At 36.7% G+C, this 19522-nt stretch overlaps 2 protein-coding genes and 1 long non-coding RNA gene across 6 annotated transcripts; 2 read left to right on the top strand and 1 right to left on the bottom strand.

Moving 5' to 3' along the window:
* The first annotated feature begins 2792 nt into the window (after window positions 1-2792).
* On the top strand, window positions 2793-3530 carry LOC130995694 (uncharacterized). Its single transcript, XM_057921082.1, has 3 exons — window positions 2793-2881; window positions 2969-3088; window positions 3173-3530. Exons 1-3 carry the CDS (start codon window positions 2804-2806, stop codon window positions 3284-3286), a joined length of 312 nt encoding a protein of 103 aa, XP_057777065.1. The 5' UTR covers window positions 2793-2803; the 3' UTR covers window positions 3287-3530.
* A 6751-nt stretch (window positions 3531-10281) lies between these two features.
* On the top strand, window positions 10282-13282 carry LOC130995693 (uncharacterized). Its single transcript, XR_009092244.1, has 2 exons — window positions 10282-12693; window positions 12944-13282. It is a non-coding gene; the product is annotated as an uncharacterized LOC130995693 (long non-coding RNA).
* A 1095-nt stretch (window positions 13283-14377) lies between these two features.
* Window positions 14378-17820, bottom strand: LOC130995692 (rust resistance kinase Lr10-like). Of its 4 annotated transcripts, XM_057921078.1 has the most exons (9): window positions 17017-17820; window positions 16895-16930; window positions 16768-16800; window positions 16579-16671; window positions 16391-16471; window positions 16215-16244; window positions 15998-16087; window positions 15833-15883; window positions 14378-15712 (listed from the first exon to the last, which is right to left on the bottom strand). In XM_057921078.1, the coding sequence occupies exons 1-9, from the start codon at window positions 17681-17683 to the stop codon at window positions 14541-14543; spliced, it is 2253 nt and encodes a 750-aa protein (XP_057777061.1). In that variant the 5' UTR covers window positions 17684-17820; the 3' UTR covers window positions 14378-14540. The 4 variants fall into 4 exon arrangements, with proteins under 4 accessions (XP_057777061.1, XP_057777062.1, XP_057777063.1 ...); XM_057921079.1 differs by lacking the exon at window positions 16895-16930; XM_057921080.1 differs by lacking the exon at window positions 16895-16930 and having other exon boundaries at window positions 17020-17820.
* Between the last annotated feature and the right edge of the window lie 1702 nt (window positions 17821-19522).

Here is a 19522-nt window from a genome sequence, read left to right as displayed (position 1 = left end):
TATTGTGTGTAGTCGATCCTAGGGTTTTTTGTGATTTCTTCCTGTTGTTTGGGTTTTTTTTACAGTTCATTTGGAGTCTACATTCACCATGGTGGTAAATTCGTGCATTTCGATAAGAAAGATATTTATAATGCGGGGGAATGTGAGGGAACTTTTGAACATGATCCTGATAGATTTGGGTATTTTGATGTTGAAGATTTAGTTAAGAATCTTGGTTATGGCTCTTGGAAAAAATTGTGTTATCAAATTCCTAGAACCCAAAACTTTAGACTACTTCAAAATGATAAAGACTGCATGGATATGCTTGGTTGTCTTAATTCATCTTGTAGAGTCTTGCATGTTTTTGTTGATGGTGGGATTATATCGACCGAAGTTCCTTCTGACCAAAATCTTGCTGTTGAGAATATGGCTAAGGGTGTTGAGAATATGGCTAAGGGTGGTGAGAATGTGGCTAAGACTGGTGAGAGTAGCACTAAGGCTGGTGAGAGTGTGGCTAAGACTGGTGAGAGTAGCACTAAGGTTGGTGGTGAGGAGGCAGATGATGAAGATGAGGGTGAATTGACAGCTTATGATGATGAAACCATAGATTTGGGTGAGTGGGGATATGATGGAGAGTTAGTAGATAATGACTCTGATGACTCTGATTACAAACCCATAGATGGTGAATCATCTGATGATGATTTGGCTGATAATGAACTTGTGCCAGATGATGAAGAGTATGAGAACTCAAGAAAAAATGTTAAGGCTAAAAAAAATATATTTGATTTAGTTGATGAGGAGCCTGAGAAAGGGATGGGATTTAATCTTGTTTATGACCATGAGAATGCTGAGTCAGATTATGCAAGCTCTGGTGATCATGACTCTGCTTCCACAGATGAGGAGTTAGAGGGTAAGAGAAGTAGGAAGTTCAGATCTACCTATGACCCTAAGACTAAGCCGAAAAAGCTTGATCTGCAACTAGGCATGAGATTTGCAGATGGCTTTGAGTGTAGGGAAGCTCTTAGGGATAATGCTATAGCAAATGGTAAACACATCAGGTTTGGGAAGGTTACAAAGGCTAGTTGTAGAGCCACGTGCACACCACCTTGTAAATGGACTGTATTTGCATCTCTTGTGGAGGCTCATGATACTTTCATGATTAAGACTTATGTGCCCAATCACACTTGTACAAGGAAAACCAATAACAAGCTTGTCAGTTCTAGATGGATAGCAACCAAATACCAAAATGTTTTCAGGGTTCAGCCCAACTTGCCTATTAAACTGTTAGCTGAGGACATTAGGAATAGGCATAAGACAATTGTAACTAGGGATAGATTGTATAGGGCAAGGACTATTGCCCAAGAGATGATGAGAGGGTCAGTTGAAGGGCATTATGCCTTGTTGAGGAGGTATGTAGCTGAATTGATGAGGGTTGATAAGGAGGGGACTTATAGGTTGTTACTGGGAGAGGGTTCAGTCTTCAGAGGCTTGTATATTGGACATAGTGCACTGAGACATGGCTTCAAGAAGAGCTGTAGGCCTATTATAGGGCTGGATGGCTGCTTTCTAAAGACCTACTTAGGTGGAATTCTCTTGGCTGCGGTTGGAAAGGTAATTCTTTCTTATGTTGCATCTTAAATACAAACTGACCAAACATTTAATTTGTATATGAATCTAATATTTGTTTATGTATATGCTTAGGATGGGAACAATCAAATGTTCCCAATTGCATGGGCAGTGGTGGAGGTTGAGAATGAAAGATGTTGGACTTGGTTCTTAGAGATTCTTCTCCAAGATTTAGCTATAACAGATGGGAATGGATGGAGCTTTATCTCTGATCAACAAAAGGTGGACCATTTTTAATTTTTGTTTATTTCTTCTCACTCTCTGCTATCTCTCACCTCTCACACCTCTCACTCTCTGCTATCTCTCACTCTCTGCTATTTCTCATTGTTTGTGTTATCTAGGGTTTAATGAATGCTGTTAGCAAGTTAGCTCCCATGGCTGAGCACAGGAATTGTGCCAGACATGTCTATATGAATTGGAAAAAATCTCACAAAGGTTCGAGCTTGAAGAACATTTTTTGGAGCATTGTGAAGAGCACATATGTGCAAGAGTATAACATGAAGTTGGAGGAGTTGAAGGCAGAGAATGCAGCAGCTTATGAGGACTTTATATCAAGAGATGTGCAACGTTTCTGTAAGGCCTTTATTTCATTGCACCCATGTAGTGATATGATAGATAACAACATAGCTGAGACATTCAATGGATACATAATAGCAGCGAGGGGCATGCATCTCATACATATGTGTGAGCAGATAAGAAGAGATCTCATGGTAAGGCAGGTAGAAAAATTGAAAACGATGGCTGGGGTTAGTGATAGGGTGTGTCCAGCCATAATGAGGGCTCTTGAAAAAACTATGGCTAAGAGTGTGACAGCTTATGTTTTTCCTAACATGATAAAGAAATATGAGGTGAGTTATGAAGGAAGGGCTTTTGTTGTTGATGTGAATGCGAGAAGTTGCACATGTAGGGCATGGGATGTCACTGGAATACCATGTCTTCATGCATGTGCTGCCATTAACTTTGAGGGTGAGGAACCATCTGCATATGTGCATACATACTACACAGTTGAAAGGTATCTAGAAGCATATAAGTATGCTATAGAGCCTTTGGTGAGTGAGGAGATGTGGCCTACGGCCGAGGGACATCCTGTGAAGCCCCCCTTGATTAGGAAGCTGCCTGGTAGACACAAGAAAGTGAGGAGAAGGGACCCTGAAGAAGATCCTAAAAATCCACAAAATCGAAGAGGTTTGGGCTACGGATGACCTGTACAAACTGCCATAAAAAAGGACACAATATCAAGACCTGTAAGAATGAGAAGGCACCGCCTAAGCCCAAGGTAGTTGATGTATTATATAACTTCATTCCTGCTATTAGTTTAAACATGGGACATCAAATGACCACTATTACTTTATCATTGAACCAGGGCAAGAGAGGAAGGCCAAGAATTCATCCAATCCAACCTCCAAGACCAAAGAAAAGTAAGGGTGAGCAGACAACAACATCAAGTGAGCAAGTTCAAACAAGGCCGAGGACAGGATTTATTGTAAGCACTTTTCTTGTTATTTTAGCTTTCTCATTTCATAGATCAATTTTAGAGTAATAATACATGTCAAAACTCTTACTGTAGCCTCCTAGGAGTACAAGACTTCAGCAACAAAACCAAAGTTCTTCACAAAGCACAGTGACAGGAAGCAAAGAAGGCCCCTCAACCCAAGAAAGCACAAATCCAGCTGGGAATTAGATGATGCGTGTTTCACTAATAGTGGACATGGTTTTTTTGTAAACAAGTCATGGTTATTTTGTAAACAAGAAAGCACTCTTACTGTGGTTTTTTTGTAGACATGCATCCCCTTTTGATGTAACAGATAGGGCTTTTTAGACCCTTTTTAATGAAGTAATACATGTGTTTTGTGCCTAAATTGTTCATCTTAGTCTTACAATTCAATATCCAAATAATTTGCACATAAAGTATCTTGTATAGTGAAAACAACTGCCCCAATTTCATTGCACCGAAGTTGTGCTGCCATTACAGAGCAAAAATTACATAAAGATGCTACATAAATAGCCATCATCAACTACATCCTAAACCCAACCAACAAACACCAGTGCAACAACAAGTACAAACGCCATACACAACATCTTCATCCTTTTCTCCACACTATTAATTTGAATCCCAAGTTTCTTGAACTCATCTTTACCTTCTGAGAGGCCTATTTCTTCTGCAGACCCAATGGAGATGTTTTTGCCTTCCTTTCTTTCCCTCTGTCGGACTAGTTCTTCCAGGGCCAGGTCCCTCTCGAGCTTCATCTTGAGGAAGCAATCCTTGTAGTACGCCGATAGAATGGGATCAACCCATTCCCAATACTTGCAATCACCCCGATGACCACGGCGACGACAGTGGTAGTAGCGCCGCTCCGGATTCGCGGCACTATTTGAAGTCTGCAAGATGCAGGGCTCCGGTTCTTTGCACCTGCAGAACCTTTGAGGTAAGGGGAAATGGGATGAGCTCATTTGTCCAATTTCAGAAGAAGAATCCATTGATTAATAGATTTACGCTGCAAATGAGAAGTTCTTGAAGAACTATTCGAACTTAAAGAAATGAAATTTGGAATTGTTGAATCAAGCCCTAATCGATATATTTGGTTCAATTTGATTAAAACGACGTTGTTTTAAACTTTTACAGACGACGTCGTTTAGTTAGCCGCCAAGACTCGCCACCTCAGCTATACGGGAGTCCACATCAGCTTTAAGTTGGCCGGAAAATTTACCGGGCCGTAAATTGCAACAAATTGAAATGTGGTTAAAATTTTTGCAACAAAAAAAAAGATTGTCAAAAAACCAGATTTTGGTATAAAGTGGGGTATTTTCATGCATTTTGCCCTCAAATTTAAAATAATAAAAGATTAATATTATCCAAATTTTTTAAAAAAAGAAGAAAATATGAGTATGAAAAATAACAATCAAATATACAATCAAATAATAATCGTAATATACAATATTATCGTAATAAATTATTAGATTTATTTAGATTAATTAAATTATTAGATTTAAAATAATAAAATATTAAATAATCAAATAATCTATTATTTTAAAATAATAAAATATTTGAAAATAAATCAAATAAATTAAAATAAATAATTTATTATTTTAAAATAATAAAATTATTAATGTTTTGAAAATAATGAATATAAAAATTTAATAAATCTAATAATTTATTATTTTAAAATAATAAATCTATTAATTATTTGCTTCAGATTAAGATTTATTATTTTAAATATCAAGGGTTAATGGCATGTAAATTACCAAACTATACCCAATTTCTGGTCTGGGCAACTAACTTCAAAGTGTATTTTAAAAATTACTAAACTTTGGCATTGATCTGAATTGGTCTCTCCGGCCATTTTCCGGTAAGGGTATTTTTGGTAATACACACACGTGGCATGTTTTTGTTGCGCTGGAACTAACTTGGCACCACGCTGGCATCCGAATGGATTTAATTAAGATGAAACGTCGTCGTTAGGGTTTAGGGGGCAAAGACAACTGAAAAGTCGCGCCCTTTTCATTGTTTCAGCATATTTTCATTCCAGAATTTTTCTCTCGCTTCTGTGTGGTTATTCCTTGGTTTTTCTCTTGTATTTTGTAAGGTTATTGTATTTCTGAGACAAAAAAGTTGTCGTATTTTGGAGAGGAAACTAGGTCCCAGTGTTTTTTCTTGTTGGTGGGTTGTCTCTTTCGTGTGGAGTCGACATCGTGGGTTTCTGTTGGTTTGTGGTCCCCAAACACTAAACAATGGCGAAAAGGTAAAGTTTACTGACAAGCTCAATATTTACTGTTATTGAGGAAGAATTCGAATAGTATTATTTGTTTATACTTTCGTTTGTGCATTTATGTTGGAGTATTACTGTTGTAGGGTTTTGCATGTTCAAGTTTAGCCCATTTAACCAATTTACGTATTTGATAATGATTTGAATCTTGGTTGGTTGTGTGTATTGTTGATTTGAATTTCGTTGTCATATTTGCAGTGCCTCTGAATTTGGTTTACATATTTGTCATGGGGGTAGGTTCATTAACTATGAAGCTAAACAACATTACATAGGTGGGGTTTTTGACACTAAGATTGGGTTAGATCCTGATAGGTTCGGGTACTTTGATCTTCTTGATTATGTGAAAGAATTAGGCTATGTGTCCTGGGCTGGGTTGTATTATAGAATACCTAGAACTCAAACACATAAGGTAATAGTTAATGATCAAAGTGTAATGGAAATGTTGAGTCTAGTGGATAGGCACGCAGTAGTAACTGTATGTGTGGATGGGGGTAGGCTTGGTACATATATGGGTGAGGGAGGGAAGGTTTCTGAGGGAAAAGCTTGTGATAGCAAAGTCTCTGAGGCGGGGGACAAAGAGTCTGAATTACAAAGTGAGGGTTTAGTTGAGGAATATATTAGTGAAGCTGACGGGGAGAGTGGGTCTAGTTCTGAGGGAGATGATGAGAGTGTGGAGGATGGTGGTCTTCATGCTTTCTTTGCGGGTGAGAGAGGTTCTCAGGATGAAGGAGAGGAAAATTCTGAGGATGAAATGGAGGAATTGGTAAAGGAACCACCAGCAGGTGATGATGGTGAGGGTTTAGTTGAGACAGTTGTAGAGACTCATTTGGGTTTACATGATGATGGGGACTGAGGTCACCTAGATAATGCCACACATTCCGAGATTGATGATTTCATCAATAGGGAGTGTTTCTCAGATAGTAGTGAGGGTGAAGATTATGAACTTAGTGAGAGTGAGTTGTCAGATGTTAGTCTACGAAATCTGGACTATATATCTGATGAAGAGAACTTGCAAATGCGAAAGAAATTAAGAAAGGTTGATAGTGTTTTTAAACTGATGAATGAAAAAGATGGCTTCGAGGCCGATGTTGAACACACATACCAGTCTGATTACGAGAATGATGAAAAGGAATTTGTCTCGGATGAAACTGATTCTGACTTCGATCATAGGTTGAGGGTCAAGAGGGTAGTATATGATCCTAGATGTGACCACAGCAAAATGAAGCCAGTAATTGGCATGTATTTCCAGGATGGGATTCAATGTAGGGCTGTTTTGACAACATGGGCAATAGAAAACGGTAGATATATCCATTTTAAGGGAGTATCTAAGAAAAAATTGTTGGCAAAATGTACCCTACCTTGCACTTGGAAGCTATATGCTAGTTATGTCCAGGCTAATGGAATATTTATGATTAGATCTTGTAGTGGGGAGCATAGTTGTCCTAAGGCCATGTCTAATAAATTGCTGACTTCTCAGTGGATAGCCGGTAGATACTTGAATGTTTATAGGGTTAGATATAATCTGAAGGTTAAAGATTTGCATGCTGACATTCTCGAGAGGTTCAAAGTTAGAGTGCCTAAGGACCGACTCTATAAGGCTAGGAGAATGGCTCAGGAGATGGTCAGAGGGTCTGTGGACGAACACTATGCCATGATAAAGAATTATGTTGCTGAACTTCGTCGCGTGGATCCTGAAGGAAGGTTTGAACTTCTGCTACAACCCGATAACACTTTCAAAGCACTGTACATTGGTTTGAGTGCTTTGAGAAAGGGCTTCAAAGCCAGCTGCAGACCAGTCATTGGTATTGACGGTTGCTTTCTTAAAATGTACTTGGGAGGCCATCTTATCTGTGCCACTGGGAAAGACGAAAACAATGGGATGTTTCCCTTAGCATGGGCTGCGGTGGAGGCTGAAAATGAAGCCTGCTGGACATGGTTCTTGGAAACTTTGTTTGCGGATTTAGAGCTTGGTGATGGAAGTGGATGGACCTTCATCAGTGACCAACAAAAGGTAGCGAAATTCATTTTCTTTACATAAATCTTTTATTCTTAATATTCATATCATAGCCTGCTTTGTAATTCTGTGTCTTGTATTTCGTAGGGATTACAAAATGCGGTCGCTGCATTGGCACCTCAGGCGGAGCATATGAATTGTGCTCGTCATATCTACATGAACTGGAAAAAGGTCCACAAGGGTCAAAGCCTTAAAAACCTATTTTTCCGAGCGGTGTATGCAACCTATGAAGCTGACTTCAAAATCGCGGTTCAGGATATGAAAATAGAGTCACCGGCAGCCTTCGATGATTTCATGGCACGCGACACAACTAAATTCTGTAAGGCCTTCATCTCAACTTACCCCAAGAGTGATAGTGTGGATAATAACATACGTGAATGCTTTAATGGATATATACTAAATGCTCGGGGTAAACATGTTATTCACATGTTAGAAGAGATTAGGTCTTCTTTGATGGTTAGGCAGGTCCAAAAATTCAAAGCCATGAGTCTTGTCGCTGGTAAGATAACACCAAATATTGACAAGCTGTTGGAAAAGAATTTGAATGCTAGTGCATATTGTGTGGCACTCCCTGCAATGTATGATTCATTCCAAGTGCATTATGAAGGAGACACGTTCGTTGTTCATGTTAAAACTGGAAATAATGGACAGAATGGATGTTCTTGTAGAGAGTGGGATTTGACAGGTATCCCATGCAAGCACGCTGTTTCGGCAATCAAGTACATGGACCGTAAGCCCCTTGATTATGTTGCTGAATGTTTTTATGTTTCAACTTATTTGGCTGGTTATGAGCATGGCATCAAACCCATTCATGGCAAGAAGATGTGGCCCCAAATTGGTGGCGATGTAGTCAGACCGCCCCCGAAAACAAAGATGCCCGGCAGACCGAAGAAAAAACGAGTGAGAGCACCACAAGAGAAGGAAGGAAGAATGTCAAAGCATGGAGTTGTCATGACTTGCAGCAAGTGCAAGCAACAAGGCCACAACAAACGGAAGTGCACCAATGAGGAAGTGAAGGTACCAGAAACTGAGAAGGTAATAAAATCCTTAACTAAAGTCATTTTAGTGAAATCATTTCATATAGTTTTAAATACAATGTTTTGCTTGTTTTAAATGTGGACTAGAGGAGGGTTGGAAGGCCTTCAAAACCAGGAGGAGGCAAAAACAAGGGCAAAGACCAAGTTCCTGAACAAGGCACGTCTAGCAAACAATCAAGTGCAAAGAAGAAAGACAAATCAAGCCGATTCACAGGACGAGGGACTGCCCTAAGGGGTATGGGTGTTTATGTGCATGAAAAAACAGGCAACACATTCTACCATGTAAGTCTCTCATTATATTTATGTTATGCAACCAATGAGTTGGTATTAATACAGTTTTATATAGGGTTCTAGTACGAGTAAGAAGACAATGCAATTGCGCAAGTACAAGAAGCCAAGACGTAATGAAGAAGATGGTGGTTCCTCTTCAAGGAATGTTGTCGGTGGAGAGAATGATGTGCCAACAACACAGGAGAGTAGGCTTGATGGAGGGCCTACTCCGGATCTTTGAAAAAAAATGCAAACTTTATGTTTTTTTTGAAACAACATAACATGGCAAACTGTTATTCGTATCTCATGATTTTTGCCTTTAAACCTATTTCGTGTTTGGTATGAACATATGTTATTGTGAAACAATGTTAAGAAGCATATATGTACTGTATTTGAACATATTGAGCTTGCCTTTTTTGGTTTGTGTTCTAATGTGTTTGTTATGTTTTTTGGTTTGTGTTCTAATGTGTTCTAATGTTTGTTACGAATGTATACTCAAAGCTTACCAAGTATTAAACCAAAAATAGCCTTCACATTAATTCATTCATAAGATAGATAGATCTACTACAACTTCACCTAAGTCTATCTAATACAAAAGGAAGAGAATCTAGGTCCTCTTCAACCTAACCAACTCCATACATTACTTCAAGATCCACAGCATAGCAAACAATAGAGCCACCACGCAAACAACCCATTTTGTCATCCTCAGCTTTGCACACTGACCACCGACGATGCCTTCAAGAGCCTCGTTTTTCGCCTTCAGTAAATCCACTTCCACAGCCACTGAATGCCTATCACGGTCTCTGGTATCCATCACTTCACGCGTGAAAGCAGCATTCTTTATGGCTTCATCACGCTCCTCTACAGCAATACTCAATTGAAGCCTCAGCTTCGCAATCTGGTCTTTGTAGTGCTCATTTAGCTCCGGATCAAGCCATTCCCAAAGCTCACATGCTCCCCTTGACTAAATCAACACAATAAGTTCATATCCAATCGGTAGACTAAATCAAACCTATAAACTCAATTTTATCTCAATAACTTACCCCTCGAAGGCGACAACAGTAGAAACGACGATAAGGGTTTACGGGAGTGTTCGATGTCCGCAACGACGCAAATCCATGTCGGCAGAGTTTAGGCCGAGGAGCCAAGTTCCCGAGTGCCGCATTGTTGTGTGGGTTATACCCTCGGTCCGACGACCCTGAGCTCGAGAATGACTCTCCCGTTTCACTGTTCCAGTTCCACGACTTGCCCATGGAGGAATTCTTTCTACTGAGTGTGCAAATGAAGGTAGGAAAGAGTAATTTAGGGTTTTATGTGTAAAAGAAGATTATGTGAATTTCATCTCTAAACGACAACGTTTTATGAATACTAAACGGCTGCGTTTAGTCAGAGCTCCGGCCTTAACACGTAGGATTTCTGGAATGTCCATGTCATCAATTGTTCACCGGAAAATGACCAGAGTGACCAATTCAGATCAATGCCAAAGTTTAGTAATTTTTAAAATACACTTTGAAGTTAGTTGCCCAGACCAGAATTTGGGTATAGTTTTGTAATTTACATGCCATTAACCCTTAATTTTAAGGATCATCAAACAAAGCTTAATGAAGAAGCCTTTCTTTTCTACCTATACAGTCGCCATCTCTCACCCATCAATCTCTTTCTCTCCACACTCTCAAGAACTCACTTACCCACACACAGTGAAGACTACAATCAAGCCCTAGCTCCTCTTGTTTCTGGCGAAATAACGCCACTGCTCGAAGCTTGCTCGACGTGCCGCGACGTCTCATCTCTCCCGACGAAGCGAAAGCTGCCGCTGCTCTGGTTCGATGCCGCTGCGTCTTTCTTGGCCGGGAATCGACGCGCCACCGTTGCTCCCTCCTCGGTTCTTCTAGGCTGAGCCCTAGCTGCACCTCCTCGTTAATCGGCATCGCCGTTTTCTGGATTCCAACAGTGAAGGTTACGCCGCCGCTATTCCTGGCAATTCCCACCTTCTCGTCGCTCGGCGTCGATCCACAGCTCACACCGATGGAACAGGGACCGCTGCCTTTCCTTAATTACCTAAAAGCTAAGCCCTTTTCCTCTTTCTCTTCTATGGGGTAAATTCGAATGATGTTGTGGTGTACTAGTTAACCCTAGTGGAGTTGTGGTTCTCCTTGCTTGTTCATAAGTGATATGAAACATAGGGTTGTCAATTTCTTTAACAAAGTTTGCATATCCGAATTTCCTATAAATGAAGCTGTGTACTTAAGAGTTTTGTATAGATAATATGGATACATTAAGTATATATCCTCTGCATTTCTATGCGACTGGGCATGCATTAAGAAGTGTGGTAATCATAGTCTGTTGATTTTATAGGAAGTAAATCGATTATGCTATTTATCTCTTTATCCAGCATTTCTATATAACTGATCTTGTGTTCTGTTGGGTATATGAGGACGATGTATTTGGGTATTTATTCACAAGAAATCATGATTTTCTAATAGTTTAGAATAAGTGAATTTGGGCATTCTTGAGGTAAGATAGCTAAATATTTGATGCTTATGTAATTGAACTCTTGGGAGCGTGGAATGTGATTATATGATAGAAATTGGGCGATATTGAGCATGTTACTATGTGTTGGGCCAATTTTAGTTTAAGAATAAGGGAAGTACTACTTTTAATATTGATTGGAGAAGTTGTGGTGATTGATTGTGTTATAATTTGCTTGTTATATGTTGATGTGGTAAACGTGAGTGAAGTTTTAAGTTAAAGCATTCTAACATGTTGCAAGATGATGTAATTGGATCTCCACTCTTTTATGTGGCCAAAATATGAGATGTATGTTAAGTTGCAACAGAAAATGTGTTGCTGTCAGGTTTAGCTGGACGAACCAGTGTTTTGTGAGGGGTTTTCGGGAGTGTTCCTGTGGTCCAAATGATTTAAAATTTTTACTGTGATAACTTCATTATGAGTATTAGATCTCTGCAAAATTTCAGCTGAATCCGAGATCTCTAGATAGGTCAAACAATTTTCTTAAAAGTACTGCGCGAAGCAGCAAGGTTTTGTGGCAGATTCTGCCTTTTGTGAGATAATTTCATATACACTTGAGATATTGTATTTTTGTAACTTTCTAATAAATATAAACTTTAATAGCTTTCTAAAATGGTAAAGCTCGTATTTTTCCTTGAAGCGATTGATTTTATATGATTTTTCAAAGTTAGGATTCAAATGTGTGTGTTTCTTAAACTTGTGATTGGTAGTTAATTGAGATCCTAAACTACTAAACTCGAATTGAGGTTTTATTGTTCTAATTACCTATTGAGGATTATTGATTACTAAAGCTTGTTGATATGATAGTTGATGGACATAATTATACTTATATGATTAATTACTTCGGGATTTTGTGTTTTACATGTATAGTTAGTTGTAAACTGATCTCTATGGAATGGATTTGTTTACTTCTAAACTTTCTCAAGTAGAGGAATTCCTATAAGATAGAATAATAGTTTATACTTTCTTAAAGTTCATAGAGTTAGTTTACTGATTAGTCTAGTTGATGCAACCCTAGCTTTGCAAGAAATTAGAAGTTTAATTAGGTTGTTACTCCTATTTCTTCTTATCTAGTTATCCAATCTTATTTTAGAATCTTGCTATTATGAAGGTGACAGTGGAAACGTTAGATAAGTGAGCAAGGATTTCTACTTCATTAAGCGTATCATGTGGGCTTTCTAAACTCATAATTTGAAGTGCGCACTATTTAATTATGTTATTATATGAATGAAGTTATATTAAAGTTATTGACTTGCCAAATTATTTTATGAGCTTGTATGTTACCATCTACGAGAGATATACGATATCGGCCCTATGCTGAAGTGAGATGCCAGTAAGGGTTTGTGCACATAGTTGTGATCGTGAGTCATCGAGCAGGTTGGCCGGTCACTGTGATCGGGAGCCTTCGGGCCGATCACTGTGTTTGAGAAGGAGGCCTACTTCTTAACACAAGGTTACACGATGCGTAGTTATGGTACATACATGTTAATTGTCTGCAGACGTATATGATGTTATGATGATATATATATATATATATATATATATATATATATAGAAGTTTTACAGTTTTGGCGTGCACAGGTTGTTTATATAAAACTCCTGTGTGATGTTTGAGATGGCAAGTTCAATATATAGCTCTAAGAGCAAGCTTTCAAGTTATTTTGGCATGTGACCATTGAGTGCTTTTGAGTACTCAGCCCTGCATATGTTTTCTAAATGTGCAGGTTAAGCTGTGATGCTGATGGATGTCGGCAGAGCGAAACTTTGAAACATAAGCACTAAATTAGGCTCAGGATTTCATGTCTTCATACATGTAATCCACTTAAGTTACTCCGCTGCAACGCTTAGTGCGTTTTACTTTATTGATGTGTTGCAAAGATTTCAAACTAATAACTTACAAAATTATGTCACTTGGTACTTAGACAACTTGTCGTTATGTATTGTGAGTTGTCTGCTTTTGAGTTTTAGAAAAGATTGTTTATGATTACCAAATATTTTGGTAAATTATTGTTTAAGCCGGTTAGTAATTTTTATTGAGATCTATTTTCTATTTCATTTTCTTACTTTGTTTTCAGTCACACTTTTTCCCGATTTAACTATTCACTAGTTTAGGTCGGGCTGTGACATTTTTGTAATTCATCATTATAATACGAAACATATTACAACATAATAATTTTTAATCACATTCTTTGGAGAGTTCTCTATTCAATGATTTACTACAAAAATGTTAAGATTGATAAACCAACATAATATGAAAATATTAATGTTATAAAAATTAAATCTTTACATGCACCATATATTTAATAACGTCTAGTTCATAAAAATTGTCACGGTGTCCAATTTTCTTAAATATTAATTTATCGATGAATTAATAATTTATTAACGGGGTTATGGCCAAAAAATACGCAAACTTTGATAAAAAAAAATGTAATTTTCATCTTAACTTTAGTTGCAATTTTCACTTAAGTTTGACTTTCGGTGAAATTAGAGCTTGGTTGAAGTCGAAATTAAGTCAAATATAGTGTTATTTTTTGCCTTCTTAGACATCTGAGTTTCTAAATACTTCTCATCATCAGAAATTAGACCAACATTAGGTGAACTTCCAACTACCAACTACCAACTAAGCTCTAATTTTACTGGAAGTCAAACTCAAGTGAAAATTACAATTAAAATATAAATTTATGTATTTTTTGGGTTAATTAAAAGTTTAGGTGAAAATTGCAATTTTTTTCAAAGTTCGTGTATTTTTTTTTTGCTACAACCCATTTATTAATTTAGCGGTATATTAAGAAATTATCAGTTTATCGATAAAATTGTTAGGTCAATCCTGAAGTATTAATTTATTGAAGTTTTATTGTACTACTATTTAAGATATCTAGAGTGTATGCATTGTACATAATCCATGACTTTTGCATTAATAAATTAATTGTTAGAGTTGGATAATTGTAATAAATTTTATAATATATAGCAATTAATTGATATAAAAAAATGAAAAACTATTCTTTTAATAGTTAATATAAAACCGAAAATAGATTTTTAATTAATGTAGCAAAAATTAAGTAGTTTGATTCAATTGGATATTTATCTTAGCATTCTAAAAAGAAATCTAAAGCTATACCAATAAATTTTTTGATAAGGTAATGCAATTAATTAATATATTTTTATATCTAATGAATTAATATATTCATTTAAATATATAACATATAATTTACACAATTATCCTTAAAATAAAATATACAATATATTTTGTGCCCAAGACACATTTTCTATTAGTATATATATAGATTAAGCCCACAACTATTATTGTTGCACAAATTGTCACTACTGAACAGTGATCTCCAAAGAAGAGGCTACATCATCTTCACCATGTAGCAAGCCCACTGAATCAGTGGAACATGTGATCCAACTTTGATCCACGTTAACTACACTTTCTGCTGACTCAGATGGATAGTCTGGAACTCGTAGACGCTCAACATCAGCTTCCAACATTTCCAACACTTTATTCATTGATGGACGATCATCTGGCCTCATTTGTATGCACCACAACGCAACTATTATCATTTTTCGAGCAACTTTCCTCATATTATCATCTTGATCACTATCAGCGTTTCCAATTACAATATCTTTGCCTTGGTTGATGTGGTCATAAATCCAATATGGAAAGTATTGGTCGGAATCACAATTGTTTCCCATCAAATCTCTCTTTAAACTAACCATTTCCATCAACAACATTCCAAAACTATAAACATCAGCCTTGTAAGAAACTGCCCCAATACTTCTGTTGATGAGTTCAGGAGCGACATAGCCGATAGTTCCTCTAGCAGCAGTCATGGTCACTGAATCCTTGTCTGTGGAGAAAAATTTTGCCAACCCAAAATCAGATACTTTGGGAACAAAGTTGTCATCAAGAAGTATATTATGAGGTTTGATGTCAAAATGGAGGATTTGAACATCACACCCTCGATGCATGTACTCAATCCCACGAGCAACACCAACTGCAATCTCAAACTTTCTGTCCCAATTTAAGGAAGTCATCTTATCTCGATTGAACAGGTACTTCTCGAGGGAACCATTGGGCATGAAATCAAAGATGAGGGCACGTTTGGAGCCATGTGCACAATATCCAACTAGTTTCACCACATTGACATGGTGTATCCTTCCAATAGTTGCTATTTCATTCATAAAGTCTTGCCCAGTTCCTCCGGATTTTCCGAGCAGTTTAACTGCTACATGATGCCCGCTTCGAAGCTTTCCTTTGTAAACAGAACCATAGCCACCTTCACCAAGTTTATCTTGAAAACCTTTAGTTATCTTTTTTAGATCTGAATAGGAGTACCTAATCGGCGCAAGGTTGTTGTCGCTTTGTAGGTAACATTCTATTGCGTCAAATGCGGAAAAACGCCTTCTTCGGAATTTGTAAATCAAAAACCACACTGCCAAAGGACAAATGATGATCCTTGGTGCACAAATAACCATGCTTGATGAGATGACGCCTGAGATGAAAAATGGACAAAATTAAAAAGATCAATTTCTCTAAATGTTGAAATGAACGAAAAACCGTATGTTGCAAACTATAATTGGAAATGGTACTTGGACATAATATTAAAGCGCACCAGTGAATGTGAAGTTAGGTAGGAAATGACCCATTCTCAATGAGTAGGACACTGCAAGAACGCCAGATACGTGATTAACATAAACGAATATTTGATTAAGAGCTAAAGAGTGAAGAGAGAGAAATTGATGATACTAAAAAGACAAATGAATGTGAAGTTTCTTACAGTTTTCCATCAAAATAAATGAGAGTACCAAAGCACCGGCGAGTCCCACAGTAATTCCCACAAGGATGTTTACTGCTGCAGTTAAACAAACTGGAGTATTTTTCACAAAGTTAGCTAGAATCATAGCAATCTTATCCATTCTACTTTTTATCAAGAGTTGATGTCTGAAGATTGATTAACAAGACAAAATTATTAAATGTGTAAATTAAATGCGCACCTACAATGGCGAGAGAAATCACGAAAAGCGCTGCAATATTCATAAATTTTTAAATTAAAATATAATCAAATGGAGTAAGCCAACTTCTGGCCCAAATAAGGTGGGATCGGCCAATCCAGATGAAAATTAATTAGAATTTGAAATAGTACAACAGCATAAATTTAGAGCTTAATTACCAATCATTAAGAAATTAGATCCCAATCCAACTCCACGACCAACTCCATCAGGGAATAAATAGTAAGCGAATGTCTGGGGCCCTACAGGTACACAAATACAAGACCAAAAAAAGAAAAAAAATCTTTTGAGAAACAATAGTAGAAAGATAGATAGTGATATTATAAAGATAAACTGAGAAGATTCTTACAGTTCTCCTGTAAGGAAGTAAATGAGAGTAGTAATACACCGGTAATTCCGATGATGATCGCCACAGGGATGCTCACCCCTGCAATTAAAAAAACTGGAATTGTTTTGACAAAATTAGAATCCTATAGATATATCCACTCATTGATGTCAGAAAATTGATAAAAAGAAGACTTAGTTCTTAAGTAGGCACCTAGAATGGCCAGCGGAATCAGGAGAAGAAGCCCTGCAGTACATAAGTGATAACACAATTCAAGCAGCGAGGATATATATATAATATATATTAAGAAGATGCTTTTCAATATACACAGAAATGGTACCAGCTTTATTTCCTAATAAGAGATTTTTGAATTTGTCTGCATTTTCCAGAATACATACAATCAGCAGCATATACAAAGAAATTAGGATAAATTAAATTCTAAGTAATGATGAAAATCCATACCACCCCAGTTTGAGGTTGTTCTTCTACACCCAATCCGCCACGAATCACATGTGCGGAGCTCAAATCCATATAAAAGAGACTGGTGGATTTCTGAAAGGCTGTAATATTCCCTAAATTCCATCCACGACGTGAACGCTACCACATCTACACTGCAGCTGTGTGGTATCTCTGAGGGTGCCATGAGGCCGACGTTGATATAATTGTATGTAGGAGTAGGAAGGGATGAATTAGAAGTAGAAGCACAATCTGTAACAACTGTAAAGAGGGAAGAATTATTGCTCAACGGATTTGGGCAGCTCATGAAATATATAGGCCGGCGCCTGGGTGTTGCCCAGGTGTCATATAAGTATGGATCGATAATGAAAGTATAAGTGGGGAAAGAGCAGATGCTGCCGTTGTTTATGGAAGCATCGACCACCCTGATACGGTTGATCTCTCCTTCATAGTAGTTGATCTTTTTCACATAGTATTTGTGAGAGTTTTGATAGAAGAAGGTGACGTTGTCTTCGCAGGCTAATTCATATCTGCGATCGCCGCAGTGCTTGGGATCGCCCTTGAGGCGGAAAGGGGAGCTGATGTTGGGGATAATGCCGCACGCAGATGGGCTGCACTTTGCATCACCAGTTTCAAACAACAGGAGACACACAATCCAAATAATTGTGATCATGGTTACACTTAATTGCAGCTCATCATCCAAATCGAATTAATCATCACTTGGTTTACAAAACTAGTTGCTTTATGATAACAAAAAGCAGAGACGCCAAACAAGACTATTGAAGAACTGATGTTGAGTGGATGACTTGTGACTCGCGAGTCCACAATAATATATACATCATTTTTTGTGACGTTTAATATCGGCCACATGTATATTGATTTTTCAAATAAAAGTCAAGTCGTACAAATTTTACATATTATTCCTTTATTTATACTAGCAGAAACATGTATATTGATTTTTCAAATAAAAGTCAAGTCGTACAAATTTTACATACTATTCCTTTATTTATACTAGCAGAGGAAACGTGCGTTGCACGTATTTGCAAATGATGAATTGCTTGATGTAATACTATGTCAAAAATTATCTTAATTTATAGACGATGTGTAATTATTGTTGATCCTAGAATTAATCTCAACATCAAAATAAATAAAAACAGAAAATAACACCAAGAATTTACGTAGTTCGATCATAAAGATCTACGCCCATGAAGATCACCGTAGAAATTTCACTATTAATTACCCAATTTTACAATTACAAGGTTGAGTCATGTCATAAGAATGAAAAAAGCCTCTCTTCAATCTACATATGATAATCATATTTATAAGTTATAAAGTAAACTTAGCTCTAAAGCCCATTACTGAAGTCAATTGGGTCCAAATTTAGTTATAATAATCTTTGTTTTGAGGCTGAACTGTCAAGGGGTGGTGCGACGCTGGATTGTCAAGGTTGAGCTAAGTTGCAAAACCGAGCTCCAAAGCTGATCGAGACAAAGCTAAGCTCCAAAGTTGTCAAAACTGAGTTATCAAGGCTGGGCCTTATGCCCGTGAGACCAGTGCCCAGTGACCGTCAGTGTTGCGTAAAATAATAATAATAATAATAATAATAATAATAATAATAATAATAATAATAATAATAATAATAATAATAATAATAATAATAATAATAATAATAATAATAATAATAATAATAATAATAAGTTTTAGACCTATCTCCATATAGCGCTGATACGTATTTTACCCCTCATCAACCATATTCAGTGCAATACTAAAAATATTATTGAGAAAATTATTGTGAATAAAGTTTCTTAAAATACGTATTAAATTTACGAAAAGTCAAATATTGCTAGTAAATAAAAGATTAAAAACTAAAAGAAACTACGTCAACTATTAATTAGTCTAAACTATTGAATGTGAATTTATATTCACATCAATAGAATTTTTTGGATTCTTCATGCATTTCATGTTTTTTCACTAATTCAAATAACTTAGAAATTTTTTCTTCATAAGGAAGTTCAGCACACAAATTTGTCAATTTCGTTTGTGGTATTTATCTTATTTTCATACTTAAAAAATATCAACATATGGACATGTGGTAACCCTCATTTTGAAAATCCAATTTCATGATATGTGGTAAACTCCCATTCTTGAATAATTGAGTTTTTTGACTAACATATAATTTTTCTTGTATTTCCTTATGTTCTGGGTTGCATGTCATTGTGATAAATGAATTTGATTTTTCAAATCTTTGTACCAATGTCAATGCATCAAGATATCTACGCTTCATATCTAATGTTGGACCTCCAATAAATATTGCTAGAAAAATAATTTGTTTGCCAACTTCATTTGCTCTCAATTCTTCTTTGAAAAATATTCTCAGAAAAAAATCTCATTTGAAAATATTATCAACAATTCTTTGATACAAGTATGCTCTCATACTTGATTGGTTGAGGCGATAGAAAAATAGTCTTTTCGTCTCCAATTATATATATTATATATATATATATATATATAT

Source organism: Salvia miltiorrhiza, chromosome 7 (assembly GCF_028751815.1).
Source record: "Salvia miltiorrhiza cultivar Shanhuang (shh) chromosome 7, IMPLAD_Smil_shh, whole genome shotgun sequence".
Taxonomy (NCBI): domain Eukaryota; kingdom Viridiplantae; phylum Streptophyta; class Magnoliopsida; order Lamiales; family Lamiaceae; genus Salvia; species Salvia miltiorrhiza.
Note: the sequence above shows the minus strand (reverse complement) of the source record. Positions and strands in the feature narration are given on the sequence as shown.